The sequence below is a fragment of the Equus przewalskii genome, chromosome 8 (assembly GCF_037783145.1).
Source record: "Equus przewalskii isolate Varuska chromosome 8, EquPr2, whole genome shotgun sequence".
NCBI classification, from domain to species: Eukaryota; Metazoa; Chordata; class Mammalia; order Perissodactyla; family Equidae; genus Equus; species Equus przewalskii.
This window is the reverse complement of record NC_091838.1, coordinates 67,730,070-67,746,661: the sequence shown is the minus strand read 5'-3', so window position 1 is coordinate 67,746,661 and position 16,592 is coordinate 67,730,070. Positions and strand designations below refer to the sequence as shown.

Sequence of the window (16,592 nt, the reverse complement as noted above, 5' to 3'; positions counted from 1 at the left end):
AGCTACCTCAGGAAAGCAAGCAAGAGGAGAGCAGGTCCCCTCACATCTTTATCAGCTTCCACCACGACTCAGGCTGGGGACAAATATTAATGCATAAACACACCCACACAGTAATATGAAAGGATGCTTTTATACATAGAGAAGTATTCTTTCTACCTGTCTGCGTATAAAATAGTAAGAGCTAATATTTATTGAGCACTTGCTGTATACTAGGCACATTCTTTCAAGGTATTACCCTATTTAATTCTGAAAACAATCTAGAGGTCTCGGGATCTCCATTTGCCAAAAGGAGAAACTGACAAATGAGATGTTATGCACTTTGCCACATGGAGAGTCATTCAGTGTAGGCTAGCTTATGCGGTGGTAACAAACATTTCCAAAATCTCAGTGGTTAAAACAACAAAGGTTTCTCACTCATGCTATATTCCATCCGGCACAAGTTGCCAGGGGCCTCTGCCCTGGGATCCAGGCTGATAGTTCCTCTGCCATGGCGGCCTCATCTGTGACTGCGACAGAGAGAATGGAATGAGCAAATTGTGCACTGGCTCTTAGAAACTTCTCCCCAGACATGACATGCATCACTTCTGCTCACATCTCACTGGCCAAAGCAAGTCACGTGGCCGCATCTAACCTTAATGAGATGGGAAGTACAGCTGGCCGTGCGCGTGCCAGAAGAGGAGAAATGGGACACTGGGGGCAGCCCTGATGGCTCCTACCTTGCTGGATCCACAATTTGAACCAGGCATTCTGACTCCGCAGTCCACGCTCTCTGCTCTTACTCTCTCCTTCTCTTTGTCAATTAGTCATTTTGGACACTGAAAAAAAAAAAAAGCAGAGAAAAGGAAGATTCTATTCTTTGGGTCCTCCATTCCAGACTACATGCAAATCAGCCCAACTAAATGTCTTTCAAATTTTTTCTTAGACCAACGTGAGGATCATTAATACATTGCCCCGAATATCTGACTGTCACTCAAATTCTCATTCGAATGCAGTCTATTTTCCAAAACCAACCCTTATGGGATACACTGCATGTCTTCATAAAATGACTCATAAAATCCACCAAAACATATAAAGTCATTTTAGCTTTGAAGATGTTCATTCCTTTGGATTTTCACTTGGATTTTAAAAAGAAACAATGGCTGCACAGAATATATTTATTGGGTACATTTGTTCCCAAGGAAAACGAAATCATCTGCTTAAGTCCTTACAGGATAGTGCTATTTTGTGGAGGGGGTGAGAGAAGAACACCTTAATTTTAACAACAAAAATAACGAAATGTTAGTTAAAGATGTATAAGAGATAAACAAGTACGGGGCTATACATAGGTCTCTCGGTGCTCCTGCAGGGAATTAAGAATTTAAGAACCCTCTTCTCCAGGCAAAGATATTTGCAGACAGACAGGTTGTATTTGTGACTAAGGCTCCTATGACACATTTACATTTCTTGTGGACCGGTCACCAAACTGTCTTCCTTGGCCATCTTCCGCCTGGGGCTTCGTGACAGCAGCATTTCCAAAGCTACTGTCCTTGGAATAATCTCTTTCACTGAGCAGGAAATGGAGTCCCACTAGGTCATGGTGCTGAAGCTCCAGCTTGAAGCTTTGACGCTTCATGAAGCTTGAAGCCCTGCTTCTGTGACATTCCACAGACCTTCAGTGGGGCATGGCGGAACAACCTGTGTTTGATGACCACACAGGTCAGGTTGGGCACGTACCAGCTGTGTCACCTTAGGCAACTCACAGACCCACTTTGACATCAGTTTTCCCCTTTGTGGAGTAAGGATGCAACTGTCACAGGGTTGTTGCAAAGAAAAAAATTGATAACTTAAGTATGGTCCCTACGTCAGGGATGACAAATATGTTTCAGTTATTGCCAACTCCAATTATTTGGAGCACTGTGTTAAGAAGGATTGTGATGACAACACATCTAGGTTCAAAGGAAAGTACACTGAATTAGGGTAGTGATTGGGGACAGGGGCTGGTGTTCTAGGAGAGTCTCCCTTCCACACCTCTAGGGTGTTAAGCAGGATCCTCTCAGTTACAAGAGACTTAGACCTAATCAGAAGCTTACACCAAAATGAGGCTTCACTGAAGGATGCTGGAGTTATCTCAGAGAATTGCAGAAGAGCTGCAGGAACCACGAGAGCAAGTCCGGTGACCTCACCGACAGGAACCATTGTCAGGATGTCAGGATGCAAAATCTCTCTCTCTCTCCCATCTCCCCTTTCCTCTCCCCCTTCTCCTCTCCTCTGCTCTCCTCTCTCCATTTCCTTTCTCTGCTCTGCTTGGCTTCACACTCACTCTCTGGGTCTCAGGCCCCTTATCTGTAAGTTTTGAGGAATAGTCTTGAGTCAGTGGTCCTTTCTCCTGGCAAGGCCCCAGGACACCCAACATCCTTTCCATGTCAGCCCGAGTCTTGCTGGACTGTGAGCTCCAACCTCCTCTGTGACCAGAGGTTCCTAGCATCATCTCTGACATGCGCAGTCACCCCTGTCTCTGCCAGAAGGTCCTAGAGACAGAATCCCCTGCAACTCTGAAACCCCAGCAGCAGTTGAGATCTCCAGGGGAGACAGTCTAGGTGTCTAATGGACCCTTGGGACATTTCTAGATCTAAGCTGTGTTTCTATAATCCCACAAAACATAAGATCAGTATATTGAGGAGCCAACATATTAAGAGAAAAGTGAGCCGGTGTAGTGACATAGAATACACGCCTCTGGTGACCCAGAAAGACGAGGGTGAGCTGGTCTTGGTTTCCTTTGAGAAAACTTGATGCTCCAGGGTCAGCGTCTAGACCTGGGAGGATGGGGAAAGTGAAGAATGGGCTTCATTTTTTAAATGTTATGAAAAATACTTGACAGCTTTATGTTTTCACATCTGTGTGTGAGATAAGTAGTATTTTACACTTTGTTGATGTAGAAATTAAGGCTCAAAGAGGGCAAGTCAGCTGCCCAAGATGACAGGGCCCATAAATGACTCCCATCCTTGTGATAATCTGCATGGCTGAGTCAAGTGTTGATGATGGCTAGGCTGCCTGAGGGACACGAGATAGACAGGGATGACACTCCAAGAGCTGTTTGATGTCCATCTTCAGTGCCTCCTGCACTTGTGGGCTCATCCTGGGTGACCCTATCAGCATGGCACAGCCCCCTCTCTTCTGCTTAATGCTCCAAAGCATTTCAAAATCTCCTCAGCAATCACTTGGAAAGGGTCTTAAGAGAACACAGAAGATTGTATTGAACTGTCTGACTGGAGAATGAATCTCTCTCTTTGAACCTAACTGTGACTTATTTTTTCCCAGCCTTTTGTAGAATAACTTGGCTGAAGCACCAGGTGCAGATCCCACTGCGGGCCTCTTCCGTCTCCCGTAAACACACCCAACCCGCATTAATAAAGTAACATTTGTGAGTAGAACAGTGCCTGGCGGCGATATTGTGATTTGTAATAAGAAATATGTATTTGGTCTTTATCCATGTTTCTTGCACAGAGTTCTGAAAGGCCCTTGGAATTTCCTAAGTGATGAGAGTGATCGTTGTGTCTTTTGGAATGTTCCTACATTAGCTAAAGACGGAGGCTGGCCACCAGAGGAAACAACCACGTGTTTAGAGAGTTGGAACTTCCAGTCTCGCCCTCAGACCTCCTGGGAGGGGAGGGGGCTGGGGATGGAGTCAATCACCAATGGCCAATGATTTAATCAATTGTGCCTGGGTAAGGAAGCCTCCATAAAAACCCAAAAGGATGGGGTTTAGAGAGCTTCCAGGTTGGAGAATACGTGGTGATTTGGGGAGAGTGACATGACTGGAGAGGGCGTGGAAGCCCCGTGCCCTTTCCCCATACCTTGCCCTGTGCTTCTCTTCCGTCTGGCTGTTCCTGAGTTATAGCCTTTTATAATAAACCAGCAATCTAGTGAGTAAAATGTTTCTCTGAGTTCTGTATGCTGCTCTAGCAAATTAATCGAACCCAAGGAGGGGGGTCATTGGAACCTCCGATCTATAGCCTGTTGGTCAGAAGCACAGGGGATAACCTGGACTTGCTGTTGGTGTCTGAAGTGGGGTGGGGTGCGGGGAAGACTTGTCGGACTGAGCCCTTAATCTGTGGGATCTGACACTATCTCGGGGTAGACAGTGTCAGAATTGAGTTGAATTATAAGATACTCAGGTGGTGTCCCGAGGATGGCTTGCTGGTAACATTGGAATTGTGACCAGACCCCTTGTAGGAGCCCAGCAAATGGTGGCAATTGTTTTTTATTTTTCTTGTGGCTATCCAGGAGGAATCAAGTTAATTAACCTCATCCTCCAGGGCAGCCTTGAATGAGGAAAACTGAAATGGCAGAAGTGAGTGGAAAGTAAACCAGGCAACCCCACCTGCACACCACACAGTTTATGGACAGCTTACAGGGCAACTTAGCACCAGCAGAGCCAGACGCCCCCTCCCCTACCTCTACCTCCATGAATCGTTGGCTACCACCAGGCCTGGGCCTTGGCAGCACCCCGGAGGAGAAAAAGACATATGGCGGGTACCTGGAGTCAGGCCTTAAGAGGAGCAGTCCCCCAGCGTCTCTAGAGAGCCAAGCTTCTGCAGGGGCTTCTCTGCCTGGACCAGGGTCCAGGATGCCATGGATACGCCCACCATCTCTGGGTAGATCAGAGGGAACCATTTCTGCGGGATAGCTACCGGAGCGAGCCAGAATCTCACGTCTGCAGAAAAGCACTCCCTGTTATGCTTCACAGTTCCCCACAAGCTCCTGACATCACCGGTCACTCTTGTAAACTTCCTCCATCACTGAAGTTTGTATGACCTCTGCCCAGTCGCCTGAGCCTCACTTTCCTCGTCAGATATCACACCATCTCACAGGTCCCTATAAAGGCGCTTCTTAAAGCACCATGCAAATTGACGTTGCAGTGGGCATAGTTTTTCCGCCTGCTCAGAACGACCCTTCAGTGATTCCGGTGGCCTGGTGAGGCTGTCAATCACAGGACCTCATGACCCAGGGTAGCCAATCAGATTGCCCCATTCCTCTGGCCGCGGTGATGCGTGCAGTGACTCAAACTGAGCCAAGCGCTTTCTCCTCCTGACTTCTGCTCAAGCTTAGGGGAAAACCAGATTTTGCCTTTGGAAGGAGAGAACGACAGAGACATGAAGAGTGAAGCAGAGGAGGGAGAAGGAGCTGGATTTCCGTCACTTTTGCTGGAAGTTGCCAGTTCCCCTGTGCTAGGCTCTGGGTGTGGGGGCCAGTTGACCCCTCCTTCGGGCAGGCCAAGAAGAGAGCCAACTTGCAGCCATAGCCCTGGACATCTCCCTCTTGTGAAGCTCCCAACCGAGGGGCTCTGTGCAAGGGCCAAGTAAAAACCACACATGTCTTTCTCCAGCGACACACTCAGAGCCATGAGCCCCTCGGTATTCCCTTGCTCCACCCCACAGGTCACCTGCAGCTTCAGCTCCTGTATGCTGCTGCCTTCCTGCCCCAAGCACGGTGTCTCTCCACCTGAACATCTCGTCTGCCCTGGGAGTGTGCTCACTGGCAAGACAGAGCAAAGGGCCAGGAAGTTAACACCCACAGGAGCAACCCACAACCAGTGAGGGACGGGGGTCAGAAACAATCCGCAGCTTCCCCATCCATCAGTGGGACATCACTCAGGAGGGTCCTACAGTCTCTCAGAGGGTCCTCTTTGGAAAGGAGCTGCGATTGCCCACAGCATTAACCCTGTCATTAACCTACCCCTTAATAGCCTTTCTCTCTCCTTCTCCCCACCTGCAATGTGCTTCCTGGGGTCACCTCTCAAATAAGCTTTTTGCACCAAAACCTTTGTCTCCATGTCTCATTTTGACTTAACTCCTCCTGAAAACCAAACCTTTAAGTTATACCTTAAAAACAAGACATCAGGGCCTGGGCCCCTGGCCGAGTGGTTAAGTTCGCATGCTCCGCTGCAGGCGGCCCAGTGTTTCCTTGGTTCGAATCCTGGGCGCGGACATGGCACTGCTCATCAAACCACGCTGAGGCAGCGTCCCACATGCCACAGCTAGAAGGACCCACAACGAAGAATATACCACTATGTATTGGGGGGCTTTGGGGAGAAGAAGGAAAAAAATAAATAAAATCTTTAAAAAAAAAATTGAAGGAAAAAAAAAACAAGACATCAGAGATGTCACTACCACTTCACCTCACACAGATACATAAGTTCAAATACAAAACGAAGCAGCAGCCCTCAGTGTGTGACGCTGAGCCCAGGGCCACTGTGGGCATATTGGGAGAGCCTGTGGGCTTCGCGAGGACGGGGTGCAGAATGAAGTTTAAAGCCTCTTTTCTCCGCTATTTTCATACATTGTTCATGACTTGCTAAAATCCTTTTATTCTTCTAAGTCTCTCTCTGGGGGAAAGATAGTAATTTGCAGTGTCCAGCGAGCAAGGCTTAACGTGCACCTGTTTACTGATTTCTGGGCAAGCAGGTAGGAAGAAGGGGCCAGGAGAGCCGGGCAGACCAGGAAAACGGCCCACGTCAACCATTGCCACCCAAATACATTCAACAAGGGGATTTCTGAGAATGTTTCTGTGTTATCCTACACACAGGCACTCCCAGCATGAGACCCTTTCCCCTGGACATTTATTCGTCATCAACCTACCGTAGTAAGTCCTGATGTTCTGTTCCGAGTGGTTGTCCAGGTGAACGCAACCACCCGTTAAGCCTGGGGGCGGTGCGTAAAGACGGAGAACTGGAAACAAAGTCTGCTCACCTTCTGAACAAACACCTGTGCTCTCCTCACGCAAGTCGAGGTTTCCTAGGAGAAAGGAGGATTAAAAAGTGAAATACTGCCACCTCCCGGAAGAGAGAAGCCTGCAGAAGAAATGGAAGCTACCCAAGCCACTCAGGCCCTCAACAGCCCAACCCGAGCTTTAAACATAAACACCAGCACTGTGTCCACCTCCTGATGCCAACCCTCCAGGGACTGGACTGTGACTTTTTAAATACCAGCAATAACAACACTGAGAGATAAGGTTAAAAAAAGAATGTTTAGAGGCCGGCCCTGTGGCACGGTGGTTAAGTTCGCATGCTTCGTTTTGGCAGCCCCGGGTTCACAGGTTTGGACCCCAGGCACAGACCTAGCACTGCTTATCAAGCCATGCTGTGGCAGCATCCCACATAAAATAGAGGAAGATGAGCATGGATATTAGCTCAGGGACAATCTTCCTCAGCAAAAAAAAAAAAAAAAAAAAAAGGAGGATTGGGAGTGGATGCTAGCTCAGAGCTAATCTTTCTCACAAAAAGAAAACAAAACAAAACAGAAACGTTTGATCAGGCAACCGTGCCCCTTTTGGTCTTCTGGAATTCAATGTTGGTGTTCAAAATACAGCAGGAATGGTTGAAAAATAAATTTCAACTTGATAATCCTGCTTGGGAGTAAGTAGATGCCTGTCTGGAAAACGAAAACTATTCATTGTTTTTTCTCATGCGCAAAACAGACAAAACAACAAAGTAGTTTAAAGTAGATTTGGTAGTTTGCAAAGCTCTTGTCCTTTTTCTCACACACTGAGAAAAATCATGCACCTGATGAATTGAACCTGAGTGGGCCTCTTGCGACTTATTTAGGACTGAAGTTCATTCATCATACTTCCACTGGGAGATTTTTGGCTTGAGCAAATGGGCCCCTCATTCGTGGACTTTATTTTAAAAGTATAACTTTCATTTTATTCAATTGGCATTAAGAAACCACCAGTTTTTTTTCCCCACGACTTTTTAAGACAATTTATTGGTATATCGATGATATATCAATGAGGAAATTCTTACTGACATTAAAAGTACATTTTCAGAGAATTTATAGGTGAAAAAGTTCTAACTAGGTGACGTTAAGTGGAAAAAGCAAGAGACCAAGCTTCTTGTAGAGTATGGTGCCAAATTGTTGCAGCTGTTTGTGTCCCTGTTTGTTTTTATAAGTACGTGTGTATGGAATAAGTGCAAAAAAACGCTACGAAGAAACACACCACAATGCTCCCAGTGTTCATCCCTGAGCAGTGAAATCGTGCTTGACATTTTCCTCACTCCTGAGCTGTCTGCATCTAATTAGTACCACACTGTTCACTACACTAGGTTACAGTATGTTTGAATATACCTGCTAAGGAGAGTCTTTCTAGGATTTTTTTTCCCCTCGGTTTTTCACTGTTTCTTCTTCCAGGCTGAGCTTTACAATCATTTTGTCAAGTTCCAAAGTTTCAAGGAAAAAAAAAATAAAAACTTGTTGGCATTCTAAAGAAAATTGCACTTAATTCATAACTGATTTAGGGAGACTTGACAGTGTTGAGGGATGCTATCCAAGAACAACGGAGGATTTTCTGTTTTTGTAGGATGTACAAAATGTAGGATCTTCAAGTTTTTCTGTCCTTCACAAGGGATTTAAAGTTTTCAAGACTATCTTGCAGATTTCCCATTAAGCTTCTTACCAGATTCTCTCACTTTATTGACTTGTATTTATGGATGGATGGGTGATTGTATACACCTAGTTACCTACTGAGGCTTTTGGATTAAGAAAGATTTTTTCCTTATATATATATATATATATATTATTTTGCTATTAATAAAGCTCTTTCATCATATCAACAACATAACTGTCTGTTGATTATAGATAAGAAAGCCACTTACTGAAGTTTCTTTTTGTTTCTAACATTTCAGTTGACCCCTTTGCACTCTCCTGGTATTCAAACATATCATCTGAAAAATCATATTCCCCATCCTTCTAAATGTGACTACTTTTTACATTTCGTTCTCCTGCCTAATTTCCTCTGCCCCTAATTCCAGTGTCACGTGTCAGTAGCGATGGTTTGGTGGGGACATTTGTGTTGTTTCTGACTTAGGGAGACCATTGCTTCCAGGAGTTCAGAGTTAAGAATGAGTTTGAATTATTTATGGAATAAATTATATAGTATCCACATTTTGCCTTAAATAATCCAGTGGCAGGGGAAGTAGTCTCTTTTTGTCTATGTACATGTATGCATATAAAAGTAGTTTTTTAAAACAGCTTTATTGAAGTATAATTTTACATATGATAAAGTTAAGTGTACAATAATTTTTTTGGTAGACTTAGAGTTGTACAACCATCCCCACAATCCAATTTCAGAACATTTGCAGCACTCCAAAAAGATGTTATATGTCCACTTGCAGACACTCCCCATTTCCCCCGCAGCCAACCACCAATCTACTTTGTCTCTGAAGATTCATCAACTGATTTCTGATAAAGGTGCAATGGCAATTCAATAAACAAAAAATAGTCTTTTCAAGAAATGGTGCCTTATCAACTAGATGTCCATATGCAAAAATAAATCTCAACACATGTCACACCATATATTAAAATTAGCTCAAAATGGGTCGAAGACCTAAAAACAGAACTATAATTGTACCTTTCAGAAGAAAACAGGGAAAATCTGCAAGACTTTGGATTTGGTGATGAGTCTTTAGATAACAGCATCAAAAACATAATCTATAAAAGAAAAAAACTAATAAACTAGACTTTATCAAAAGTAAAATCTTTTGTTCTTTAAGATACTATTAAGAGAACGAACAGACAAGCCAGACTGGGAGAAAATATTTGCAAAACACATATCCGATAAAAGACTGGTATTCAGAATATATACTGAACTCTTAAAATGCAACAATAAAACCCAACTTTTGAAATATGGGCAAGTGTTGAAAAGACACTTGACCAAAGAAGATATATGGATGGCAAATAAGCATATGCAAAATGCTCAATCACTTTTCATTCGGGAAATGACTATCTCAACCACACGAGATACCACTGCCACAGGAACTCTCCTCTATCGCAGGGGGAATGCAAAACAGCACATGACCTCTGGAAAACAGTTTGGCAGTTTCTTATAAAGTTAAATACACATTTACCAAATGACTCAGCAATCTGACTCCTAGGTATTTACCCAAGCAAAATGCATTATGTTTATATTAAAAACCTGTTCATCAATGTTAAATAATAAACCTTGATACAGCCATACAATGAAGTACTCAGCAGCAGAAAGCAACGAGCTACTGTTTCATACAACATGGATGAATTTAAAACACAGTTTGCTATGCAAGAGGCCAGACTCAAAAGGCCACAAACTGTACAATTCCACTACTTCTATGACATGATGGAAAAAGCAAAGTTAGAGGAATGCAAAACAGATTAGTGAGGCTGGCCCGGTGGTGTAGGGGTTAAGTTCGTGTGCTCTGTTTGGATCCGGGGCATGGACATACACGCCACTTATTGAGCCATGCTGTGGCAGCATCCCACATACAAAACAGAGGAAGATGGGCACAGATGTCAGCTCATGGCCAATCTTCCTCAGCAAAAAGAAGATTGTCAGTGGATGTCAGCTCACGGCTAATCTTCCTCAAAAAAAAAAAAAAAAGGGAAAACAGATAAGTGATTTCGAGGGGTGGGGTGAGGGGTTGAGCACAAAAGGGAATGTTCAAGGTGATAGAACTGTCGTTCTGTATGCTACTGAGATGGCAGACACATGACTATACTTTTGTCAAAGCCCAGACAGAGCGAAATTTACTCTATGAAAAAATCAAGTGGGATGTCAAGAGATCCCAGATGGAATGCAGAGTGTGACAGATGAATCTGTTTACAAATGTATGACATAATCTCAATGAAGGGAGTGGGGAATAAACGGAGGTGAACGAAGTTACTTTGGAAAATAGTGTTTTGAGTGGATACCCTAAGGCTAATGACAAAAAAAAATACTTAAACACTATACTCTAGTTGGTCAATTTGTTTCTCCCAGGGGTGCACCTTAACTCTGAAGCTACTCTGTAAGTATTCTAGGGTTAAACAAATAAGTAAATAAATTCTAGATAAAAGGAGCCAGGTTTCTCTCTGAGACAGAAGTTACAAGCAAGCAGAGGCAGAATTAGAACCTTGCGGTGCTGGAGGAGAGTCAATTTAACTATATACAGATAGATAGATCTAGAAATAATTACAGAGATGTGTACCTGTATGTTGGCTAGTATACATATTTCTATCTCCTAGCCTGTTTCACTGAAAAGGCACAGAAGCAGTAGCAGCAAGCATACCCAACACCCGGATCTTGGTTTCTAAATACTGTTCTCCAAGAAAAGGAACCAGGGCTCCTTGGAGAAATAGCTCATTGTAGGGTTGGTGTCCAGATAATACTTGTAGTGCTAGAAAGGAAGAATATGGTCTTTAAAAAAAAGATGAGGGCATGTCAAAAGGATTTAGGAATCAACCTCAAAGAGCTCCCAACAGCCAAAGCTGAGACAACTTGCACAACAAAATAACTAAGAACAGTAGTGGATTTTAACCCAAAGGATAAAATAAGTAGCCATGATCACCAACTAATATAAATGAATAGGAGAAAGGAACAAACGTTTAAGAAAAACTCTGAGGGCCGGCATGGTGGCACAGTGGTTAAGTTCGCAGGCTCTGCTTCGGCGGCCAGCCATGCTGCGGCAGCATCCCACGTACAAAAAAGAGGAAGAATGGCACAGACGTTAGCTCAGCAACAATCTTCCTCACAAAAAAAAGAAAAACTGAACAATATATATAGATACTGCCCCCTCCCCTTGAGTGTGGGGCTAGACTTAGTGATTCATTTAAAAAAAAAAAAAAAGAGTATGGAAATTGGAAAAATGGTAACTTTACAGTGGAAAAATCTACCAGACACCTCAACCAATGAAGGAACATCACACCGGTAATGCCTACTGACATCATGCACCATACCCACAATATGCTATGGTGTGGAAGGGCACATCGCCTCTGTGCTATCCTTCCTGGGAAAGCACACCCTCAAATCTAATCACGAGAAAACATCAGACAAACCCACGCTGAGGGACACCCTACAAAATAACCAACTAGTCACTCCTCATAGAGTCACGGTCATGAAAGACTGAGAAACCATCAGAGATTGCAGCAGACTGAGGAGGCACTAACAACTAAGTAAATGCAATGTGGTACCCTTGACTGGATCCTGGAGAAACCAAATAAAGTCTGTACTTTTTCTAAGTTTTGACGAATGTACCACAGTTAACGTAAGATGTTAAAATTAGGGCACGCCCAGGGAAGGGTACAGGGAATATCTCTAGACTATCTTTGTAACTTTTCTACAAATCTGAAATTATTATAAAACAAAAAGGCTGTTTTGAAAAAACATATAGCAAAGCCACAGCACTGAAAGCATGGCTGTACCTAAAATTAAGAAAGCAACTTACAGAAGATTATATACATTTTCGCAGTTAACTTGATCAACACCACAGTTTATTTGTAAACATATTATGTGTCAATAATCAAATTGACAACACTTTATACATTTCATTGTATAATATTAACATACCAGAAAACAATCCACTGTACTCAGTGACAGTTTTGGTACTTTAAAATCTTTAAATACAAACTGTATTTGAAACACTGAACATAAAAGAGAAACATGAATGGCAGAGAAAATTGAAAACATTAAGTAAAAGAAACCAAGATTCCTCCCCCCAAATACAAAATCATCTGATTACATATTTAAAAAGAATCAAGGAAATCAGATGATCAAATTTTTTTTAATGACATAAAGCTGCATTTCTTTAGACCAACTTGAGAAGTGAAATTGTACCATGCTAAATTCTGTGTCCTTTTTGATATTTTTTTCCCTTGGTTTCTAAAGAATGTTTGCCATGGTTTAAGTTACATTAAGGGGCTAAAAGAGAGGGGAGGTAGCACAAAGCCAAATGAAATTACTTGAAACATCAGCAAAAAACTGGATAAAAATTCTTTTATAAGTAAATCTTCTTTGGCAATTAATAAAATATATGTTTTAAATTTACCTTTGTGTTGAACTGGATCAACACTTACAAGATTTAAGAGATGCATCTTTACATGAGTTAACGTATGAATGAAACAAAGCCAAATTCATAAAGCAAAGCACAAAAGCAGCTTTCACACTTTGTTAACAGCTCTGAAAACACAGATTCTCCCTCCTTCAAAGTATGAGAGTTCTGCAGCTGGGAATCAGAATCTTTCCTCGTTCGCATGAGAAACCAGAGTTGACCACATGTTTTCTCAGTACTTTCCCTAAAACTCAGGATCATTATTAGGTTCTATTCCTTCCTCCATTATCTCTCAAAGGGAACACGGCAGCAAATCACTCCCAAATTTTAAGTTTTAAATTCACCAACAACTGGGCTCACGGCCAACAGCTACAAATATTTGATTCTTTATTAGTGTACATGTCATTACAGTAGGCTTAGATTGTTAAGACAGGAATAAATAAAATAACTACAGTTAATTCACACAAAGCAAAGGAAAATGAGATTAAAGAGCTTTGATCAAAGGAAATCCTTACAACTTTCAGTTGAAAAACTGTAAAAGTTACATACATACCTAATAGCACTAGGAATGTACAATACCAATTATTGGAAAAATAAATGAGTGATTCACAGTCATAAGAAATTTAATATTAGTATATATTTTTCCTTTTATAGACAAACACGTATAACATACACTTGGTTTCTACTTCATACAAGACAAAGTAGAAAACTAAACGTTACTGCATTTACCCCAAACACAGCACTGACTGTGCCACAGGCGACCTGCTCCAAAATATTCAATTCTATAGTATGGTATTGAATGCATGGTTATGTTAACAGTTTTAAGAAAGGCATATACTTCCAGAAGTATGTTAAATACACAAATATCAGTTCTATAAATAACAAAAATTATCAGCAAAAATGTTCAGGTTATAATATTCCCAAATTTTCTAATGCTTTCTAAGTGTTTTAGATACATGTTCTCTGACCAGTTAGCTTGGTTATAGTTTTAAACTAGCAAACCATTATCCTACGAGAAGAGCTAAACTAACCTATAACACCTCACAAACTTTCAGAGAAAGGTAACTTGAAAATTCTAAAAATTCCAATTATTCTAATTAACATTTGAGATACTAAAATCATCAATGGCTCAAGAAACATTTTGAAATTACTCAATTTTTCTTTATCATTTCCTCCAAAACCATTCACATGAATTTGAGATCCAGATTGCCTAAGAATATGTCTTCAAAGTAGGTTTATGACTAAAGTGTTTTGATCAGAAGACACAGCCTTAATGCCTCTAATATGTAATTCTAACCTAAAAATCACAATCCTTGGTTTGAAAACATCAAATTCAATTTTGTAACAATTCATTGGTAAAGCTACTAAACAAAAAATAAATCGGGGTGAAAACGTGCAGCAGCCACAGCTACGAGAATGGAAAATAAATTCTATTTTTCCATAAAGACTCTATGAAAATATAAAGCCCAAAGTGAGTGACAACAGAAGTCCACATATAAACGTTGTTTAAAAATAGAATGTTTTCCAAAGCTTCTTATGAGATGTCAATGTATCGTCATAGTCTGAGTTAAGACATTATAAATCAAGGTTGTTATACGTAACTATACCTTCAACAATGTTCAACTGATATACATAATTTACAGACATCCACAGGAATTTTTAATGCCCCATCATAGCATCTCTCAATACTGGATGTTTACTGTTTTATAGTTTTGCTACTTTAAGTATCAAGAAGCCTTTTCAGAGGAAGAGTTCCATCTCTTCCCATGATCCCCTAAAGAGTAGGTAACAAAATATAAAATTAAACAAGATTTATGTTTGATAAACTAACATATAAAATTACCATTGCAATATTCATAGTGACTGCTTATAAACATAACAGTCATCATAAAGCCTATAAAGTATACCCTCAGTTTTACAAAAGAAATGCAGATTGTCTCAAGGTAAAAAATACAGTGCAGGCTGCTAAAAAGCTCTTTGTTGCATTGGAGGTGCAATCATGAGGAAAACTTCAGAAAACATGACAAGTTTCCCAAACTCTGAACATCAGTGAAGCAGGAATTGCACTGCAGCAGCAGGATGCTTTTTAGTGGCTGGCACTATAAAGCTAACGTTAAGAAAGAAAAAAGGCAGGAAGTGTGAACAACAAATGGTGTAACCAAATTATTGCAAATGGAGATTAGCAGTGAGAAGCGCGGAAGGCGACCGTCCACTCCATTCTGATAAGACGCCGTCTTTAAATATTAAGTTTTTGGCAGGAAGTGGGACCCCCATGTCGGCGTAAGACGACTGTGAAAGCAAACTTGAAAAACTGGCCTCTGCGTGAATATCCAGTGTTGAAGCACCTTCCTAAAAAATCAAGAAACGAGAAAAATTCTGTATTCAACACTTCACCAAACGACTTAACAGAGCTAATGAGAAACAGACCCACACTGAGCAACACTCACGGAACGCAGAGCACCACAGGAGATGCAAAGACCTACCTCACACACCCAAATAATTAATGACAGGTGTTAACCGACGCAAAAATGACTCATACAAGTCGGACTATGAAACAGATAGAAATAACAGGCTAAGAGACTAGGGGATAAGAAAAGTTAATTTTTAGATAATCTCCAAAAACCCTCACAACAACAGGCACCATGCACTGCCAAGGCTCTCAGATTCACACATTCAGCACAGTCCTCTCCCCAGAACTCCAGGCTCAAACATCCACCCATCTGACGGCTGCTCTTGGGGTCTCTCCCTGCACTCCACACTCAGCACGTCCATAAGCGAACTCTCAGTGTCCCCCAGCTGCTCCCGTCCAGCCTTCCCTACTCCACGCCACACATCAAGCTAGTCAAGAAATATGAGGACCATTCGTGATTCTTCTTTTCCTCACCACACCCTCAATCTTTTCTTCATATTTAATTCATCACCAAGTGCTATCAATCTACCCCAACACCCAAATTACTTCACTTTAGTCATTCACCATAGTCTATGCCAGTGGTCTCCAAAGTGGGGTACTCACTCCAAAGTAGGGTACAGTACTGAGGGAATTTTAGAAATCCTATACCCACTTATTGCAGCCTTATAAAACCTCTATTTGGGGATATGTTTTATACTATATATAATTTATTGATATAGCAGCATATACGTGTAATAAACATACCGTTCTTATAGATGCATGCAATTTTTTTTTAATGAAAAAGGGTGCTCAGCTATCAACGTCTCTCACTTGGGCTATTATAATAGCCTCCGAACTGATCTTGCTTCTATGCTCGTCTCTCTTTAATCTGTTCTCTAAATAGTAACCAATCCTTTAAAACAATCAGAAGTAATGTCATTCCCTGTCTTTATAGCTTCTCTTTGCACTCAGCATAAAATACAAATTCTTCACTACCCTTTGATGTATATACACTTCAATATGCCCTGCCCTCCTCTTCAGCCTCGCCTCTTGCCACTGCCCCTCTCAGGGGGCTTCAGCCACACCGGCCTTCTTCTGTTTCCTTGGACACCAAGTGCTCTCCTGACACGTACTAAGCTCTGCCTGGAATACTCTTTTCCATCCTTTAGGTTTCAGCTTATAGAGCATCTCTATCTATTTAAATTAGGTCCATCTTTGGATTCCATCAGGTTTGAAGGAGTTTGGCTCCTTCACAGCACTTACTGAAATCTCTAATTACTTACATAGTTTAATGTTCACTTGACAATCATCTCACACAGCACCATAAACTCCATTAGCGTCTTAGATATCATCATTTCCCCAGCACCCCATAAAGAGTTGGCATAGAGTACA

The 16,592-nt window shown here is 41.8% G+C and overlaps 2 protein-coding genes across 6 annotated transcripts in view; both read right to left on the bottom strand.

Annotated features, from left to right (window-relative positions):
* FER1L6 (fer-1 like family member 6) overlaps positions 1–6,775 on the bottom strand; it is a 214,977-nt gene extending 208,202 nt beyond the window's left edge. Inside the window, exons 1-3 of one of the 4 annotated variants that reach the window (XM_070632004.1) lie at positions 6,618–6,773; positions 717–815; positions 415–506 (exon numbers count right to left, since the gene is read on the bottom strand). The gene's annotated coding sequence lies outside the window, so the exon portion shown is untranslated. Of the gene's footprint in view, positions 1–414; positions 507–716; positions 845–5,861; positions 6,000–6,617 lie in introns of those variants that run through there. The other 3 variants (XM_070632005.1, XM_070632002.1, XM_070632006.1) reach the window with 3 other exon arrangements.
* Positions 6,776–12,232: 5,457 nt separating this feature from the next.
* Positions 12,233–16,592, bottom strand: part of FAM91A1 (family with sequence similarity 91 member A1) — a 45,213-nt gene continuing 40,853 nt past the window's right edge. For both annotated transcript variants that reach the window (XM_070632008.1, XM_070632010.1), the window contains exon 24: positions 12,233–15,160. In XM_070632008.1, the coding sequence (XP_070488109.1) occupies positions 14,975–15,160 (186 nt within the window). In that variant the 3' untranslated portion in view covers positions 12,233–14,974. The remainder of the gene's footprint in view (positions 15,161–16,592) is intronic.